The 17909-nt window shown below is 48.2% G+C and overlaps 2 protein-coding genes and 1 pseudogene across 6 annotated transcripts; 2 read left to right on the top strand and 1 right to left on the bottom strand.

Moving 5' to 3' along the window:
• Positions 1-1206: 1206 nt before the first annotated feature.
• On the bottom strand, positions 1207-3428 carry RPL24 (Translation protein SH3-like family protein). The gene is made up of 4 exons (XM_048684352.2): positions 3208-3428; positions 2036-2074; positions 1728-1955; positions 1207-1590 (listed from the first exon to the last, which is right to left on the bottom strand). Exons 1-4 carry the CDS (start codon positions 3322-3324, stop codon positions 1399-1401), a joined length of 576 nt encoding a protein of 191 aa, XP_048540309.1. The 5' UTR covers positions 3325-3428; the 3' UTR covers positions 1207-1398.
• Positions 3429-3526: 98 nt separating this feature from the next.
• On the top strand, positions 3527-8484 carry LOC125519523 (beta-glucosidase 25). 5 transcript variants are annotated; one of them, XM_048684310.2, is made up of 14 exons: positions 3527-3728; positions 5061-5142; positions 5236-5302; positions 5382-5440; positions 6132-6207; positions 6289-6360; positions 6466-6553; positions 6679-6934; positions 7010-7125; positions 7227-7450; positions 7534-7565; positions 7665-7767; positions 7859-7967; positions 8086-8484. In XM_048684310.2, the coding sequence occupies exons 5-14, from the start codon at positions 6147-6149 to the stop codon at positions 8279-8281; spliced, it is 1257 nt and encodes a 418-aa protein (XP_048540267.2). In that variant the 5' UTR covers positions 3527-3728; positions 5061-5142; positions 5236-5302; positions 5382-5440; positions 6132-6146; the 3' UTR covers positions 8282-8484. The 5 variants fall into 5 exon arrangements, with proteins under 5 accessions (XP_048540267.2, XP_048540268.2, XP_087393179.1 ...); XM_048684311.2 differs by lacking the exon at positions 3527-3728 and adding an exon at positions 4820-4937; XM_048684308.2 differs by lacking the exon at positions 3527-3728 and having other exon boundaries at positions 4958-5142.
• A 6667-nt stretch (positions 8485-15151) lies between these two features.
• LOC125520417 (calcium-binding protein PBP1 pseudogene) lies at positions 15152-15841 on the top strand (annotated as a pseudogene).
• Positions 15842-17909: the final 2068 nt, after the last annotated feature.

Raw genomic sequence — 17909 nt, 5'->3', positions numbered from 1 at the left:
TCCTCATTCTATCGGGGGATAGCATGTTATTAAAAGATGTTTTGCATCCCTATTTATTTTTATAAATGCCAACCATTTTAATTTAAAAATGTACGGGTGCAGCAACGCCCGCCATCGATGATCTAGTTTGTATTGTAATTGAGCACCTTTGATATATATTTTCTGAATAAATTGTTGTGAGATTAGAATTGAGCTATTCATGTTATTCTTTTACCATATTTTGTATGACATTTGGATTAGGTAGAAAATAAATTAGAGTGTGCACACCCTTCATTTTATTACTGGGTCCACCAATGGATCACACACACCATAATTGTGGAGGATGAGGGTGATGGAGTTCTCCATGGTTTTAATTTTCAAAACATGGGTGATCCTATCCAGCTTTCGTAGCAGAATCTGACGACATTTGAGGGTTTTCTCCAAATGCAGGATCCGCAATCGAGAAACTCATGAGCAGCTCCAGAACAATTTGGGTGAGCATTTTTGGGCGTTTCATATAGAGAATTTAATTCAAACTTGAACTATTTTATTTCAAAACTTTTTTTATTGTAATATTTCTATTTAAATTATTGTTGCATTGGAATATTTATCTTTCTAAAGCTTAAGAATTGTGATATTTCTCTTTGATTGAGTACTTCGGGTATAGAAAGAAAACACTATGAGCAGTCTGCACTTGGTGGCCTCCGTCCGCGGATACGTCCAGGTCTGTTTTGGAGATCCGCGTTGGAGTTGCCTTTAGCTAGGTAGATGAGAATACCGAAATCTCAAATAATCAGCCAAATAACAGTTACCAAAAGAAAAGAAAAACTACTTTAAAATGAAAGCCATCAAAGCGTGCTTAGTGGAAGTTATCTCAACTGTCTCCCTTTGGAACTGTGCTAAATCTGAACGTGCCCTATAATATAATGAAACACATGCGCATGCATTAGAAATTCAACCCTGCTGCCCATGAACTGGCATACTCCATGTTACAGGACAAATGAACAATTGCTAGGTACAACGCCCATGCAAAACAGTTCAAGAACTTGCAGGGCATGGCCGGTTACGGATCTCTAGTTCCGATGCATGTGTCAGGTTTCTTCTCACATTCATATGCCGGATATACACATGCAGTATTTCTGCTAGACTTGCCAAAACAGAGCAATGGTGCTGCATTTCCACATGTAAAAGGGGCAATCATTACTATTCATCAAAATGACAGAAATGTAAAAAAAAAAGGCCTTCTCGCTGGACCAAGCATTGCAAAAATGGTGACAACTTTGTAGCAGTAGTAGTAATTTACAAAAGAGGCTCTGAAGCTAGAAGAAAACTGATCTTACAAGCAGCGGCACCAGCCGAGTAAGCGTTTGGGCAGCAATAAGCGCAGCCAAGGTTGAGAGCATGTGCAGCGTTTCCATACTACGATGATGACTCAGAATCTCCTTCCTTGAACACCTTCACCCAGTTATCAACGCTGTCGATCACTTCACCGGTCTTCTTCAGGTAGCGGACCTTGGTGCCATCCTCGAGGATTTTGTGCCCAACCCTACTCGTCACGTTCTTCTCCTTTGAGTAGAGCATCATGTTCGAGCTATGAATGGGGCCTTCAATCTGACAAAAATAATTCCCCAAAGTCTCGTCAGAAGATAATAATTACGACACTGAATCTATGTTCTTGCCAGGTAAATATGCGAGCATACAAGGCAAGAGGAATGGAGAGACGAAGTTTTCAGAAAAATACTACTGACCATGACAATTTCACCCGGTTCATCCTCTGTGCCTTTCTTGTGCTTTGACTTCAAGTTCAGATCCTTCACTATCACAGTGCTGTTGTGCTTGTAAAGCCGTACAACTTCTCCAACTTTACCTTTCTCACGGCCTGCGATGACCTGCACTGTGTCGCCGACCCTAACATGCATCTTGTGCAGCATAGGAAGACTGTTTGGCTTACACTTCTTCCGTTCCCACCGCTTAAGCTGTAGTGGAGGAGGATTACTGACATTTAGCAGCAGCTAGCTGAGAAAGTATGAGATGATAAACCCAGATTGGCACTCACCCTCATTTCAATTGGGCTTGTCTTGGCCATGAATCTGACCTGTGTATCAAATTTATGCACAGCTTGTTAAAGTTTCACATGAAAAGAACATATTGATTCGCTTCTAAGAAAATACAAAAGGACAGATTTATCGTTTATGTTATGTTGCAAAATCACACAGACGGCCACCACAGACCAGGTAAGAAACTGTAGGGTCGTGCTATACTTCTTTGCATGAGTTTTTCCTCTCCTTTTCACAAAAATGTGTCTCACATAAGTACCAAAGATCTGTCTGTATAACTTAATTAACAGCTATTATCTTGTCTCAGCTGTTTTCCGTGCACCATTTTGGGACAACTACATTCAGTATGATTTCTAGCCTCCTTTTCCTATCAGTCAGGAATTAGCAATAGTGAAATTATTATATGAAGAGGGTAAAATAGGCTATGTTCAAGAGGCAAGACACTGATGAGGACATAGAAATGAAAGCATGTGTTCAGTATAATCAAGTGCCATTTTGGGTTAAAAAACTGTATTCAGTGATATGCTTCTGATACACTACGAGCATGACAATCATTTGTCATAGCCTATCTTACGAGAGAATCGAGCTGCCCGTTAGTTTCCATCATCTTTTACTGACAGAATGAATACAACATTTGTTTCTGACAGTCATACTTGATATGTGCCAGCAGAATAGAACAAAATAAACTTGTCCATGGTCTCATTAGTTGTGACAAGAGAATAGATCAGCAGAAATAAGCATGGAAATTTTATCACCGATTTAATCTAAAAATGTTACTGCCACTAGATTGCAACAAACTGGAGGTACACCGTTTACACCGCCCACGGCACATTTGGCACAACCAAAATTTGCAGCATAAACATAACTATTCTGTGGCGGTGACCCTACTCTAAAACATGGGAGACAACACAATTTGCCCAATCGACACTCACACTCAAAATCTAGGAATTCGAACATTCTCCACTCCCACTCAATCCATCCTCACAAATAGATTTGGGACAAAGGCAGCAGAAACCTCCAGCACAACAGCGAGCAAGGCAGAACCGGCATTCACCGTCGCCGTCATGCATTACCATTTCCACCAAGCTCTAGACTTGCAAGCCCAGACGCATGGCAGGCAAGAGGGGATTTAAGGAAGAAAGGGGGGGAGGCGGCACGGGTTAGTGATTACCCCAGACGGCGCGGCGGAGAAGGTGGCGGCGAGCGGGTTACCCCAGAAGGCGCTGGTGCTCGCGGCCGAGACGGAGAGCGCCCCCATGGCGCCCTGCAGCGCCGCCATGCCGGCCATCGTCGCCGTTCCCTTCCTCACTCACTCGCTCGCAGAGAAGCAGCAGCAGCGGCCAGCGGATAACGAAGCGGCTCTGTGCTCCCGGACAGGATAACGGAAGGAAGCGCCTCTTGCTAGTGGTTTATAGATGGGCTTCGATGCTAACGGGCCGGGCCTTCGGCCGGATCTAATGCGCCGAATGGGCGCCGGGTATCCAGCCCGGCCCGCCAGCCGCCCGTCGTCTTCCTCGTGGCGTCACGCGTCGGCCAGCCGTCGGCGTCACGAGAGGGACGCGGGCGCCGCTCCTCCTCGGAGCGGAACCACGCCACGAGGCCACGCGGCACCCGGGACAGCCGCTTGCGTCCCCCGGACTCCCGGAGGCCCCGCCGCCGACGCGCGCAAGCCAAGCGACGGTTGCCGCCGAGGCAAGCAGCAAAGCCGACCCCCTCCCCCTCTCTTTCCCCCCCTCCATTTTTCTACGGATTGCCGGCAAAAAGCTCCCCTCTTCATCCACGGTGATTTTTCCGCTTGGGCGGTGGCGGTGGGCGGCGACGTGGATGGATCAGCTTCTCGCCCCTTTTGCGATCTCAGGGCCCCAACGCACGGAGAGGGGGGAGGGTGACGTGCCATCTCCGATATTCCACTCTCCTAAATCCCAATCATGGCGTCACCGCGGCAGCTTCGAGCCCTCCACCAAAGATTCCGAAGCCTATCCATGCCGCCCCAACGGCCGCGTTTCTCTGCATTATTTTGCCACGAACCATAGGATATACATGCTACATGTGCCGATCTGCACTACATTCCCAGGCAGTTAGTCAGTCCAGCGAGCGCGGCCGCTCGCTCCACCGGATCACCATCGCCGGATCGACCCCGTCCCTTTCCTGTAACTACCATGGATAGTTGTTAAATCGTTGCCCGGATTGTTCCTGCCGTGCAAGCAAGACATTATGTCTCCCATGGGATAAGCGTGAGTGCGACTGCAGGGGGGCTGTTGAGCCCCTGATCTTTATTAGGATTCTTGCCTCTCTTCTTTATAATTCGTTGGGCCTTGAAACAGTTGCTGAGTATGGATGGGACATGTTGTGATCAACATGTAGGCAGATTGTTTTGTCAGCATGCGGCGTTGCCAAACGAAATGGATAACAATAGGTTGTCTATTTTATTGGACAATTGCCGTGGTCATCACTTAGCACCATGTCAATGATAAATTACTCTTAATATCTTGCGGGGATCAGGTTGGCACTTTAGTAAGAAAAAGGCACCATCTTGCTAATAATGGGGCCTTCCCTCCATCTCCATGCTGGTAGTTATGTAAGAACTTGGCACAATTCTCAGACCGGAGTAGATTCTGAAATCCGAATACGCTCCGGCTTATCTGTGCAGTCATGGTCCATGAATCCTGGAGTTTGAGATTCTTGCGCACAAGCAAGGGTTTCCTTTGCTTCACTCATGCCACTTCACAACAGGACGTGTCAAGGAGTTCACTTCTCTTGCTGATCAAAGGTCCAGCTGACAGAGATAGTTCAGCCTATTTGGCCTCCTTGGAGTTACTTAGCAGAGACGCACGTTGATGGGCTTCAGAGACAAGTGAAGCTCATCCTCCAGTTGCCTCCCACGCTCACCAACTCGCCGAGGTTTATATATATATCTTAGCATCATGTCTGGTACTCATCCATGGAATAAAGACATGAGTAGTTAGAGCTTCAAACTGAAGGAAAAGCCATGGGTGTCTTGACGCTGGTTCATATCCTTGTCAGCTTTGCCGCCTGTGCCGAGGCCATACGGAGAGCCGACTTCCCCCCTGGTTTTACCTTTGGGACTGCTTCCTCGGCTTACCAGGTCAAGTATTGCGAAAACACCCATCTCTCTGATTTCAGCCGTTCTGTCTTTAGTTACTTGTCTGATAGTTGTTTCTGGTCAATATTTTACCAGTACGAGGGTGCTGTCAATGAAGGTCAGCGTGGACCTACGATATGGGATACTCTCGCAAGTCGACCTGGTACAGTAATGATGTGATTTGTTGCAAAAACTACTCTGCTCTGAAGATTATAACTGAATGTCGTGTTTTTCTTCTGCAGGGAGGGTGATAGATTTCAGCAATGCAGACGTTGCCGTTGATCACTACCATCGCTACAAGGTAAGATAACCAATCAATCTCTTTTTCGTTTACATGATTTAGTTCATTCATTTATTATGCTATATATGTAGCTGGAATTTGAACTCTTCCTTAATCATTGATGTTGGGTTCGTAGCATCCTGTTAATCCAATTTTGTTAGATAATTTCCTGTTGATCCAGTGATGCGTTATTGATGGTAAACTTATTAGAGATTATTTTGTCAACATGTAAGAATGTCCCCTGATGCCTGCATGCCTGCACTCTTGAGTCCTGACACCTGATAAAATTTGCCTGCCTCACATTTTATCTGCTTCTAGTAATTTAGAAAAAGATGGAACGGCTTGTGCATTTTCAAAAGATACTTGATATCTCTAAGCATCAATGTATTAACTAATTAGCATTTTGTTGCTAGTTTCATCTTGTCCTTTCTGTTTTGACAGTTGAAACACTAACTTAATATATCAAACTACAAATCCACTTTTCTACTAGCATGGTGTTTCAAAAATTAAAGGCAGCAGAAAGACTATTTCTAAGGTTATTCTGAATCTGAGATGTCATTTTGGTTCTGCAAGAAGGTTTTTTGAAATAGAGCCTCGTATTTCTTATATCTGTCCAATTACTAGTATTCTTAGACTAGGTTTATGATAAAATGAGAAGATCAGCTACACCAATAAATTATCTATAGCTGACAAGCCTAGCACTGACTGGCAGGAAGATGTTGACTTAATGAAGGATATTGGCGTGGATGCATACCGGTTCTCTATCTCATGGGCACGCATCTTCCCAAGTATGTCTCAGGTAAATTCTGTTCAATTATATTTATGTTCTTCACTCTTCCTCCTAACTGTATAGATGATTGTCTTTCCAGATGGAACAGGCAAGCCTAATGAAGAAGGGTTGAGTTACTATAACAACCTCATAGATGTTCTATTAGAAAAAGGTGATCTGTTTTCCACATTTCAGTGTCTGCACAATGCAAGCAGCTGCCTACTTCCATTTTTATGATTATATATCCATTTTTAGTTTTTCTGTATCTGTGCATCAGGTATACAACCATATGTAACACTATTCCATTGGGACCTTCCACAAGCACTGGAGGATAAATATGGTGGCTGGTTAAACTCGCAAATCGTGTATGTAACACTGTTGCATGACCTTCTTCAGATGAAGCTTTCTTGCACAATCTATGTCACATAAAAGTTCTTTATTTTCGCATGAAAAAACTGGTTTGGTTGATCCTGACAGATAAATTACACAGGGAGGATTTTGTTCGCTATGCCTCTACTTGCTTCAAGGAGTTCGGAGATAGAGTGAAGCACTGGATCACCATTAATGAGCCCCATAACTTTGCAATTGACGGCTATGATTTCGGCATCCAAGCACCTGGGAGGTGTTCCATTATATCTCATTTGTTCTGTAAGGAGGGTACATCATCAACTGAACCCTATATTGTGGCTCACAACATACTCTTAGCTCATGCTGGTGTTTTTCATGCTTACAAGCAACATTTCAAGGTAATCCATTGCAAGCACATCCTTAAGTAGTGTTTCTTAAGAAAAGAAATGAACGCTGTTATGTGCTAATTGCAGAAAAAGCAAGGAGGCCTCATAGGAATCGCACTTGACTCCAAGTGGTATGAACCATTGTCGGATGTCGATGAAGACAGAGAAGCAGCAGCACGAGCTATGGACTTTGAGCTTGGATGGTGAGACAATAAGTACCAACTTTGATGTGCGGACATCAAGTTAATTTCTGTAGATAGCTTTGTTCCTGTATTAACTTGAGAATTTGTGAACCTGATTACAGGTTCTTGGATCCGTTAATGTTTGGCCGCTACCCCGCTTCTATGCAGAAACTTGTAGGCGACAGGCTACCTCAATTTTCAAGTCAGGAATCACAGTTAGTATCTGGGTCACTAGATTTTGTAGGCATAAACCACTACACGACATTATATGCTAGGAACGACAGGATGCGGGTAAGGAAACTTGTGATGAACGATGCTTCAACCGATGCTGCTGTCATCTCAACTGGTCAGTCTTGACAGATGAAGATATCACAAACCTCCTAATACATTTTCAGTCTTACTAACTTCCTCACCGCATGCGCTATGCAGCTTACAGGCATGGAAAGAAAATAGGAGAAACGGTATACTTGCAGCTTCATATTTTCTCTAAACTTTCGTTGGTCATCTTATATGCAATCACATGTTTGATTGGCAATACATGTTTATGTGTGGACTTTCAGGCAGCGTCGAATTGGCTGCACATAGTTCCCTGGGGCATGTTCAGCCTGATGAAACATGTTAAAGAGAAGTATGGGAATCCACCCGTGTTCATCACTGAGAATGGTAGGTAGCTGCGGATTGTACTGTTGGCAGACGATAAGATTTTTCTCCTTGGATAAACAGTCAGTGATGATTAACAAGCTGCTTATGGCAGGCATGGACGACGCAAACAGCCGGTTTTCAAGGTTGGAAAATGTCCTGCAGGACGATAAGAGGATACAGTACCACAACGACTACATGTCCAACCTCCTAGATGCTATAAAGTAAGATTTCAACTCTCTGTGCCGAGTGAGAACTGAACCACCAACATCGCTGATGATCATCACCTGTTGAGCTACGGTACTCAAGTGCTGGATATGCAACCTGAATGAATGGCTGCAGGAAGGAAGGGTGCAACATCCAGGGGTACTTCGTGTGGTCGCTGCTGGACAACTGGGAGTGGAACTCGGGGTACACGGTGCGCTTCGGCCTCTACTACATCGACTACAACAACAACCTGACGAGGATACCCAAGGCGTCCGTCGAGTGGTTCACCCAGCTTCTGGCCCGGAACCGGAAGACCGCTGCCGTCATGTAGATAACAAACAGTACAGTGGTTCTTCAGTCACCGTTCCAATTGTGCATAGTTACCATATACACACATCCGTACATACCTTATTAGGAGGCAAAATTGTAACTGGAGAATTCCCTACTCGACCGTCAGCAATGCCCTCGACGTGTCGCGGTTGTGCTTGTATAGTGTTGTTACAGAGATCAACAAGAGAACTGTACATCCCATCATTTTTATTAGTGTATGTGGATAACACTAGACAGTGATTCTTCAGTAACCGTTTCAACTGTGCATATTACACATTTTTTCCGATTATCTCAAATGTAGCATCAAGCGGATACAAAGCATTATGAGCAACACCCGGCCTCTGCATAATTAGGATGCACACGGCCCAATATGAGGGTCTGACAAAAATTGATGAAAAAAACCGACAAATCGGCAACAGTAGAGCCCTATAGACCGACACTATGCCTATGTTGATGGAGGTGGTGGATCGATCCGAAGGTTATGTCGCCAACCGTGTTGGGAAAAAACCTCCATAGCCACCTGCTCCAATCACATACACACCACCTTGAACAGCGGTTTGTCCTCCGATCGTTGTAACATAGACCACATACGTAGCAATTGCGTACACCGGAAAATAACCTATAGAGGAGAAGCATTTCTTCCATTAAAAACAAAATCATTTCTACATAGCCAAAGCGACCAAATTAAGGCATACGCTCCCACCCTTATTAGAGTTTTGAACCTATTTGAAATACCGTCCAACCAATGTCCAAAAATATTGGCAACAGTTGTGGGCGGATACAGATTTGACGCTATTTGGATGACTGACCACGTAGAATGTGCAAACTTGCATTGGAAAAGGAGGTGTTTGATTGTCTCGTCATGAGTACAAAAACAGCACTTCTTACTCCCTTGCCAGTTGCGTCGTGCGAGGATTGTCTTTGGTTAACACAACCCCCCTACGAAGATACAACATGAAAAATTTCACTTTTAGTGGAATCTTGGACTTCCAAATTTTCTAGTTATTACTCACTGGTATCTCAGAATGTGTGAGCGCACAATACATAGAGTCTACAGTGAAAGACCCTGATGTAGTAAGGTTCCAGCAAAACACATCCCGGCCTTGTGTCAGTTAATCGAATCCAGCCGGGATAAAAGATTATGCCATGACACAAGTCGGGGGTCAATCAAATCCCGCCTGAACGAAATATTCGGCGGGAATGAACTGAGCACTTGCGCAATAGAATTATTCTTATCACGAACAATGTTGTATAAGCCTGAATATTGTTCTCGGAGACTGACATTGCCTAGCCAGATGTCTTCCCAAAAACGAATCTCCGACTCATCCTTTATCGCGAAAGACCCAAAGGGAAAGAGATGTTTCTTTGCCGCCATTAGGCCAGCCCAAAAGTGCGAATCGTCAGGTTTCCAAAATGCCTGGGACACCGCCTTTTGACCTAGATACTTATTTCGCGGCATGGTTTGCCAAACACCATTCTCAGTAAGAAGTTTGAACAACCATTTACTGAGTAGGGCTTCGTTTTTGACCTACAAGTCATGAATTCCGAGTCCTCCTTGGTCTTTCGGCCTACAAACCACGCTTCATTTGGCCAGCATACATACATATGTTAGAAGCAAAATGTAACATACATGACCATCGACCACGCCGTCTAATGCGTCGCAGTCGTGCTTGTACATTGATGTTCCGAGATCAACAAGAGAATTGCACATCCTTTTTCTTGTATGTGTATGTTGAAGCTGTTTTCTTTTCCTCTGCTCAAAGTTGAACTGACGGTGAGATGCCAGCTCCAAGTTCAGCCAGGTTCTAGCTTATTCTTCAGTCACCATTTCAACTCTGCATGTTGCACATGTACTGTACATACCTTAGGAGCAAAATGTAACCCACACGACCATCGACCGCGCCCGTCAAACGTGCCGCGGCCGTGCTTGTCCATGGATGTTACAGAGATCAGCAAGAAGGCTTATCCAGTTCTTCTTGAGCATCCCATCCGTTTTATTCTACTGTGGTGTATTTATATGTTGAATGTGGATGCTGCTTTCCTTTTCTCCCCAAAGTTGAATTGACAGTGAGATGTGCTCACACACACACACACACACACACACGCACACAGTGATTCGAGCTGCTGAACTTTAAGGTGTGCTTGTGCAGACGAAGACAAACCCTGAAAAGTTTAAGATGCCGTCCGTTGGGGGCCATGCCGCATGGCCCCGGCAACTTCAGGTCTTGAGTTGAGCAATGGTCCCTCTCCCCTCTCCCCTGAAATTTCGAGCTATTCCCCTCTCCCCTCGTAGCAATTTCCGCCTGAAGCTGCAAGCTTTGTGCCTGCGAGTAAAACGCCGAGATGATTGATCCGGTGGACGCAGTTTCACCTGAGCTTCACCTGCCCGGCCTCCTCTCTTGGATGCTACCAAAACGCCTTTCGGGCGCCATGTGCCACGCCGCAGCTCACGCATTTTCCCCCGGATTCCCTCGGAAACCCAACTGTTTTCCCCAGCAGAATTCATGAGTTTCCCCCAATGGGGCCTCGATGCACGCGCGAGCTAGCTTGCACACAGCTTCCTGAATTTCGCCCAAAGCTTCCAGCAGAATTTCCTGCACTTCCCCAACGTGGAGGCCCTGACGTGGGTGCTTTTTTGTTATGGTTTTGTTTGTTGGTGAATCAGCTGCCAACATGGCAACGTGCCGCCACATCGTGCTGATCATTGGTGGCAGGAGGGCCGCGAAAGCGACGGCCTGAACAGTGAACACAAATGATATTTATTTATTTTTGAGAGGAAACACAAATGATAATTGGGGAAGAAGAAGACGATGAAGAGGGAATCACACATGGAAAATGCGGGGACGAGATGTGGAAGGAGGTGCGCAGCGACAACGAGGCGAGAGGGCAGGTAGTAAGCACGAGTGAACTTGTCGCCAGGCGCTCATATATTTGTCAGCGTGTGGGGCAAAGACGAGAAAAGTGTGCGTGGCCCCGGTGAAAGCTATCCAGGCCCCGGGAACGAAGTACTGCAAGGAAAATGCCGTACACGAGAGCCGAGACGGAGACGGGATTCCTCGACTTTCTTTTTTTTTAACGAGAATAGCAGGAGCTCTGCCTTTGCATTATAGGTAGAACGAGTTCAGAACGTACAACATGTGGCCACCAGAAGAGAAGCCGAGCCGTTCAGCCGTGCCGGGACGCTCCACGTGCGTGGGTTTCTGAGTTCTGATCGAAGGTTCCGTGGAAACTTTGGGGAAAACCTAGTGGAATTTCTTGGCTTTTACAGCACGGTGGCCACCGTGGACAACCAGATGGGAAACTTCTTTTTTCTTTTTTTGAAGGGCAGATGGGAAACTTCTTGCGGATAAGGTATCTGTGTAGTGAGAACGGGGTACTACGTGGTGAGAGACCGAGATACGTCCGGTGTTTGTTTCCAGAGAAATACCAGACGCGATGGAGAAACGCACCCCGTACATACTCGCTTGGCGGCTAAGAAATAGCATGGGCTTGACGAGGTTCAGAATCGGCAAAGGCTGACCTTTGACATCTCGCTATCCGACGCTAGGAAGTTAAATCACTGGAAAATAACCTGACCTCCGAGACGCCGATGACAAGCATACACACTTTGACCTCTACGGTAATACTATGGACATCAAGCATTTGTTGATGATTTACTAATGAACGGTGTGAATAAGTGATTACCTGCTACCAAATCTCAACAACACACAATGATCGGCCCCGGAGCTGCATATCAGACTAGCCGACGACTCTAACACCCAAGCGTCGAGAGCAAACGCCCTACAAGCCAAAGTCGGTTTCTGGAGACGCCGATTCGGCTTCCAGAGCGGCCTCAAGGTGTGCACCTTCCTAGCGGATGACAGATCATTGAACAACACGAACCACTGATGTACTACCTCTCTTTCAGTTTACAGGGCGTGCGCGTACCCCTAGGTCGTTAATTTGACCAACTTAATACAAGTCATATAACACAAAAAATATACCAATATAAACTTCAGATGCTCTATTTTCAAACCGTATAATTTTTGTGTTATATAGTTTATATTAAGGTGATAAAATTAACAACCTAGGTATACGCGTAGGACTTATAAACTGAAACGGAGGTAGTATGAAGGAAGACGTGACATTTAAGGTGATGCCCCCCATGGGGAGGCGTCATATATGTTGTCGACGCCCACTTCGTCCACGGTCGAAATTTTGGTGTTCACCTTGAGAGCTCAAGATCCAAATGACACTGAAAGTGAAGGTTCTCTATAACAACACCTACAAAGAGGGTGATAGAGTTTGAGGATGTTGTCACCACCAACATCCACCAAAGTCGGTGCTAGGCTTTCGCCTGGTGACGGAGTCGATTTTGCCGAGTATCGGGTAGGGGTCCCGAGCTAGTAGCCTAGATGCGATGGTAACAAGGATATGATTTTACCTAGGTTCGGACTCTCTCGAAGAGGTAATGCCTACGTCATGCTTGTGTTTGTATTGAGATTTGGGATCTCAAAAGGTACAGGTTGATCTACAACGAGATTGTTGTCTGTTTTCTACGAGCCCTACCTCTTGGTTTATATAAATACCAGGGAGTCTACGGTTACAAATAAGTCAGGTATGTATAAAGTAATCACATTGTAGACGACCTCTAAGTCTTGGAGTATGTGCCAAGTCTTCGGGAACATTCATTCTACGCGCCATGGTCCTTCTGGAGATGGCCCTTCGGTGAGCCATCATGGGGAGTGCTCGGCCCGGCCCACTTTGCCGGGAGATGACATGGTGAGTGACCCCTAGTCTGGGACACCATCACCTGGAGCTTACTAAACCGAACATCATTGCATCATGCCCCCACAATCCTCTTTGACTCATAGCAATAATGCATCCTAGACAACTCGTCGACACCAACATCCATCACCATGGCTGGCGGACCACCGCGGCACCACAAATCCGTCATGGCCGCCCCATTCCCCTAGTGCTCTTGCCGCCATCCTCATCCTCCATCCTCGGCACACCGCAGGCCGCCAACAAGAACCAGCGTCAAGCTGACTGTACTTGCACCCACAATGGTGCATGCCACAACAACCTGGTGTTACCACCGCCGCATACCACAAGTATGCGCCTACGCAAAAGAAAACAAAAACAGGGGGCTGGGGCGGCTTTGCTGGTAGCCAACCAAATATCTGTTTGGAAAATGGTGAGAGATTTTTTTTTTGAAAATACAGATAGATCATGGGTATGTTTAGAGAATCTATAACCAGACTCCTCAAAACGCTCCCTATATGAATCGGGACCAATGCCCCCACGAGGCCCGGCAGGCCCGTGGCATCACGAATCGGGACCAATGCCCCATGGGTCCCGGTTCTGGACTGAACCGGGACTAACGGGCTGACCCGGCCTGAACCAAAGCCCTCTTTTCTACTAGTGGATCTAGCCCATGTTGGCTGACCATGATCCTACATAAATTCATCTCTATCCGTTCCCGGACAATACCCTAGCCACTCTACTCCACTTTTCTCTGCCCCAAGCTCCATTCCGGCTATCCTCGACCTTCTCCAGCACGACGGGCAGCGGATTTGGCCCTGAGCTCTCTCGATCCATCGACTCGAACCTCGTCCCATGCGGGGACGAGGAGGAGATGGTCGTTTGCTCTTGCACCTACGATGGCGCATGCCACAACAAATTTGGCGTTGCCGCTGCCGCATACCAAAGTCTCCGCCTACGCAGAAGAAAACAATGACGGGAGGAGGGAGGCTTTGGCGGTAGCCAACCAAATATATATTTCAAAAATTGGTGAGGCAAAACTTTGAAATTCGAGATAGATCATGGGTAGGTTTAGATGATAGCACTAGGTATTTTGCATAAAGATTAAAGGGACATTTACATCTGTGCCCCTAACTCGAACCCACTACTCATATTTGCCCCTAATTTTGAAGCATGCTCAAATTTGCCCCTCCGCCGTTAAGTCACTACTCAGAAATGCCCTTCCGTACAGTACTGTAGCACTTTCCGTCCAATACTGTAGCACTTTCCGTCTGCTACAATACACATGGGCCTTTGACGGTCAAAGGCCTTTGACTGGACGGAAGGGCATTTCTGAGTAGTGACTTAACGGCAGAGGGGCAAATTTGAGCATGCTTTGAAATTAGGGGCAAATCTGAGTAGGTGGTTCGAGTTAGGGGCAGAAATGCAAATGGCCCAAGATTAAATGCTACCAAAATCCTACGAATCTAGTGTCGCCGTGCAGATTAGACCTAAATAAGGTCACATAAACATATACTTAGAGGCTAAGAAAACGTAGAAATGGGTTTAATTGGCTGGCACTCACATATACTCAATACTTAAAGCCGAGTTACGTAAGGAATTTGTCTTATCAACCATTGTACATATTCTCTTTTTTTTTGAAGGGAACCATTGTACATATTCTTAGAGGCTAAGAAAACTCCAGAAATAAGTGAAATTGGCTGTGGGGGTCTCGACGCTCTTTCTTAAATCTTAACCCAGTCATCCATCCTCATTCGGCACACAACAAGACACCCATAAACTTACGCGCAAACAAACGAACGCTTACCTCGTTTTCTTTCAGCATCGCCCGGTACGGAACACAACAGTTACCCGCGAAGACGAGGCGGCCAGGCAGGCCAACCCGGGAGAGAAGCACGACGTCGACCCAGCCGACGGGCACCCAGGAAGCTGCTGCTGCTGCTGATGCCCAGCCCACGGCCAACTCACCCCTACGCCCAGCCTGTCCTCCCAGCGTCCTTCCTTCCCCGTCACCCCCACACATCGCCCGCCCATCCCACCCGTCCACCGCCCCCCGCGCGTCCCGCGTGACCCCGGCACCTTCCCTGAAACCCACCTCCCTCCTCCTCCCCACTATTTATTCCCTCCCCTCCCCCACAATCTTCTCCACAACCACATCCCAACCAGCAGCGATCCATCCATCCTCCACAATCAGAGCAAGCGAGCGACCAAGAAACCATCACAGCGACCATCATCTTCTCTGCCTCCATGGCAGCGCACCAGCAGCAGCAACCGCAGCAGGCGGTGGGGTTCGAGGACTACCTGCCGGTGATGGCGGAGCGGCTGGGGGAGGAGGGCCTGATGGAGGAGCTGGCGGCGGGGTTCCGCCTGCTCATGGACCCGGCGTCGGGCCTCATCACCTTCCACAGCCTCCGCCGCAACGCGCCGCTGCTGGGCCTGGGCGCCATGTCCGACGACGACCTCCGCGGGATGCTCGCCGAGGGCGACTTCGACGGCGACGGCGCGCTGTCCCAGATGGAGTTCTGCGTCCTCATGGTCAGGCTCAGCCCCGACCTCATGGACCAGCCCCGCCGGTGGCTCGACGACGCCGTCGCCCAGGCCTCCCACTTCCTCTTCACCAGCTAGGTGTCGATCGGATAGGAAATTAATCTTCTTCTTCGTTGTTGTTTTTTCTTCTCTCCCCCGCTGTTCATAGAGTCAGGATTCAAGAAAAGAAAGGGCACTGTCGATTGGTTGAATGATTTCGATGTGTGCTCTCCCGCTCTCTGATGTTTCCCATGGGAATCTGAATTAATCGACATAAGCTTCTAAATTTTCAGCACAACTCGCCACATTGCCCTGTTCTCAGCCGCGCACCAGCAGAATCTAACTACGCTATGAACGTTGAGCAGCGTATGGCAGAGAGCCAGAGGGTGCGTCCCCCACCCTGATCGCTCCGCACTGGAATCTCTGGATTAATCGACATGAGCTTGTACGTTTTTCAACACCGCGTGCGATGCGACATTGGCCCTTCTCTGCTTCTTTCTTTGAGCAAATGCCCGTTCTCTGCTACGACCTACACACGAACGAAATCCAAATGCGTCCATACGACCAGCAGCCGCAATCGGTACATCAGTAAGATGACGCAGGTGTGCGTGTCGCGCCTGAAGAAAGCCGAAATCCTTTCACCGATTGCAAGAACCGTACGTTGAGAAGAGTGGCTGACAAAAGGCGTGCAGACTCGCACTCCGGTCCTCGCACAGCACGCAACGCCGTAATCGGTCGATCCATCCATACATGCTTCCACGAGGCCGGGCATCGGCCGAACGCGTCGGTGGCGAGGGGCGGCGCCGGTGGTAGCAGCCTCCGGTCCGGTGGCGCCGAGGTCAACGAACGAAGCAACCGTCCGGGGAAACTCAACTCGTGAAGCACAACGCACGCCCGAATTCAATTCAACGCGGCGTCCATGTCAATTCCTGCTACGTACTACCAGTGCTCCGTTCCGCTGTGTTTACTCGGTCCGGGCCGTGAGAAATATCCGAAACGCAACGAAAAGGAAGGCGCCGATGTACTAGTACGTCGTTGTCACCTCCCGTTACTCGTAGCAGTGCGCCTCGGCGTCGACCGGCCTCTGCTTTTGCCCGGACGCTGACCGGCAAGCGACGGTGCCTTCCTACGCGACGAAACTGAAGCTAAGCGATATGTAAAAAAGCGAGCTGAGTAGCGATGCGTGAAAAAAAGTACGTATGTCGGCCCGGGGAGCTTCCGGAAAGGTGGCCGGAAGCTTCAAAAGCGAGCGAGGGGGCGCGTGGGAAAGCAATTGCGAGCAGCCGCCGCCCGCACGGGGCCGGGCGGGGCGGTGCGGGCCCGGAGAAAGAAAAGAAGGCCGTCCACGTCGTGCCGTCGGCGTACGCACGTCCGAGCACTATCCGGCTTTGCCCCGGTCTATCTTCCGGCGTGTGAGCTTCGCGCCCAGTTTCCCCCGTCGACTTTCACCGCCACGTCGTTCCGTACGTGCATGATATCTGACGCGGTGTTGGGTTGATCCGGTACCACGTCGGCGCGCCGGATGTGGGAGATCGAGTCGGGGAGGGAGGCCCCGCGCAGTGCAGTGCAGCTGCAGTAACCGGGAAATTCATTCCTCGTGCGTACTACCCAGAGGCTGGTTCGATGAACCGGCGGGCGGGGATCGGGCATTATTAGTGCAGCATCGCCCCCGCGGCCCATCAATCGGGCCTCTTTCACTCCTAACTAACCAGCCAACCCGATCTGAATCCCTCGAGCGAGCAAGAGAGCCCATCCATTCTCGCCATGATTGTCCTCCGCGATCTTGCTGCTCAGGTTTGGTCAGTTGGGTGCCTGCATCCAATCAGTTGACATGCACGCACCATGCGCTGTAGCTGAGGACCTGAGGTGCATGAACTGTGCCCAGCTGTGGCTATGCTTGCTAGGTGCGCCGTGCCTTCCTCCCCCCTACGTCCACTTCTTTATTTGTGCCTCGCCATTTGCAGCTACACTGATCTCTCTCTCTCTCTCTCTCTCTCTCTCTCTCTCTCTCTCTCTCTCTCTCTCTCTCTCTGCCACGCCTTCAAATTCAAATGATCGGCGCTAGAACTAGTAGCAGTAGAATATTGAACCGGGTGATCGGCATTGAGCTGGACACGAACGATGGATTCTTCTACTAGCAAACATGCTGCCCCCGTGCCGGCCGTGGCGACGGCAGCGCGGCCTGCGCCCGCCGGCTCGCGCGCTCCCGTGTACGCCGTGGAGGGGTCACGGCGCAAATAATCAAACCTCAACGGGCCAGCACGGTAGCAATCTTGATCACTCTGCCCATCTCTTGGCTTTGATTGATCTGTACGATCTTTGGTTGCGCACGTGAGGCTTGCTCCCTCCTCTTCCCATTG

This window comes from Triticum urartu, chromosome 7A (genome assembly GCF_056163025.1).
Source record: "Triticum urartu cultivar PI428250 chromosome 7A, HENAU_Tu73, whole genome shotgun sequence".
NCBI classification, from domain to species: Eukaryota; Viridiplantae; Streptophyta; class Magnoliopsida; order Poales; family Poaceae; genus Triticum; species Triticum urartu.
This window is presented reverse-complemented; position numbering and strand designations above follow the sequence as displayed.

Bases quoted from the DNA above. Each gene is read 5' to 3' on its own strand.
- RPL24 (XM_048684352.2), bottom strand. From the start codon at position 3,324: ATGGCCGGCATGGCGGCGCTGCAGGGCGCCATGGGGGCGCTCTCCGTC. The intron at 2,075-3,207 runs GTAATCACTAAC...TTTGATACACAG, and splicing joins TCTCCGCCGCGCCGTCTGGG to GTCAGATTCATGGCCAAGAC. The intron at 1,591-1,727 runs GTCAGTAGTATT...TATTTTTGTCAG, and splicing joins AACCGGGTGAAATTGTCATG to ATTGAAGGCCCCATTCATAG.
- LOC125519523 (XM_087537053.1), top strand. From the start codon at position 5,026: ATGGGTGTCTTGACGCTGGTTCATATCCTTGTCAGCTTTGCCGCCTGT. The intron at 6,208-6,288 runs GTATGTCTCAGG...TTGTCTTTCCAG, and splicing joins ATGGGCACGCATCTTCCCAA to ATGGAACAGGCAAGCCTAAT. The intron at 7,768-7,858 runs GTAGGTAGCTGC...TGCTTATGGCAG, and splicing joins CGTGTTCATCACTGAGAATG to GCATGGACGACGCAAACAGC.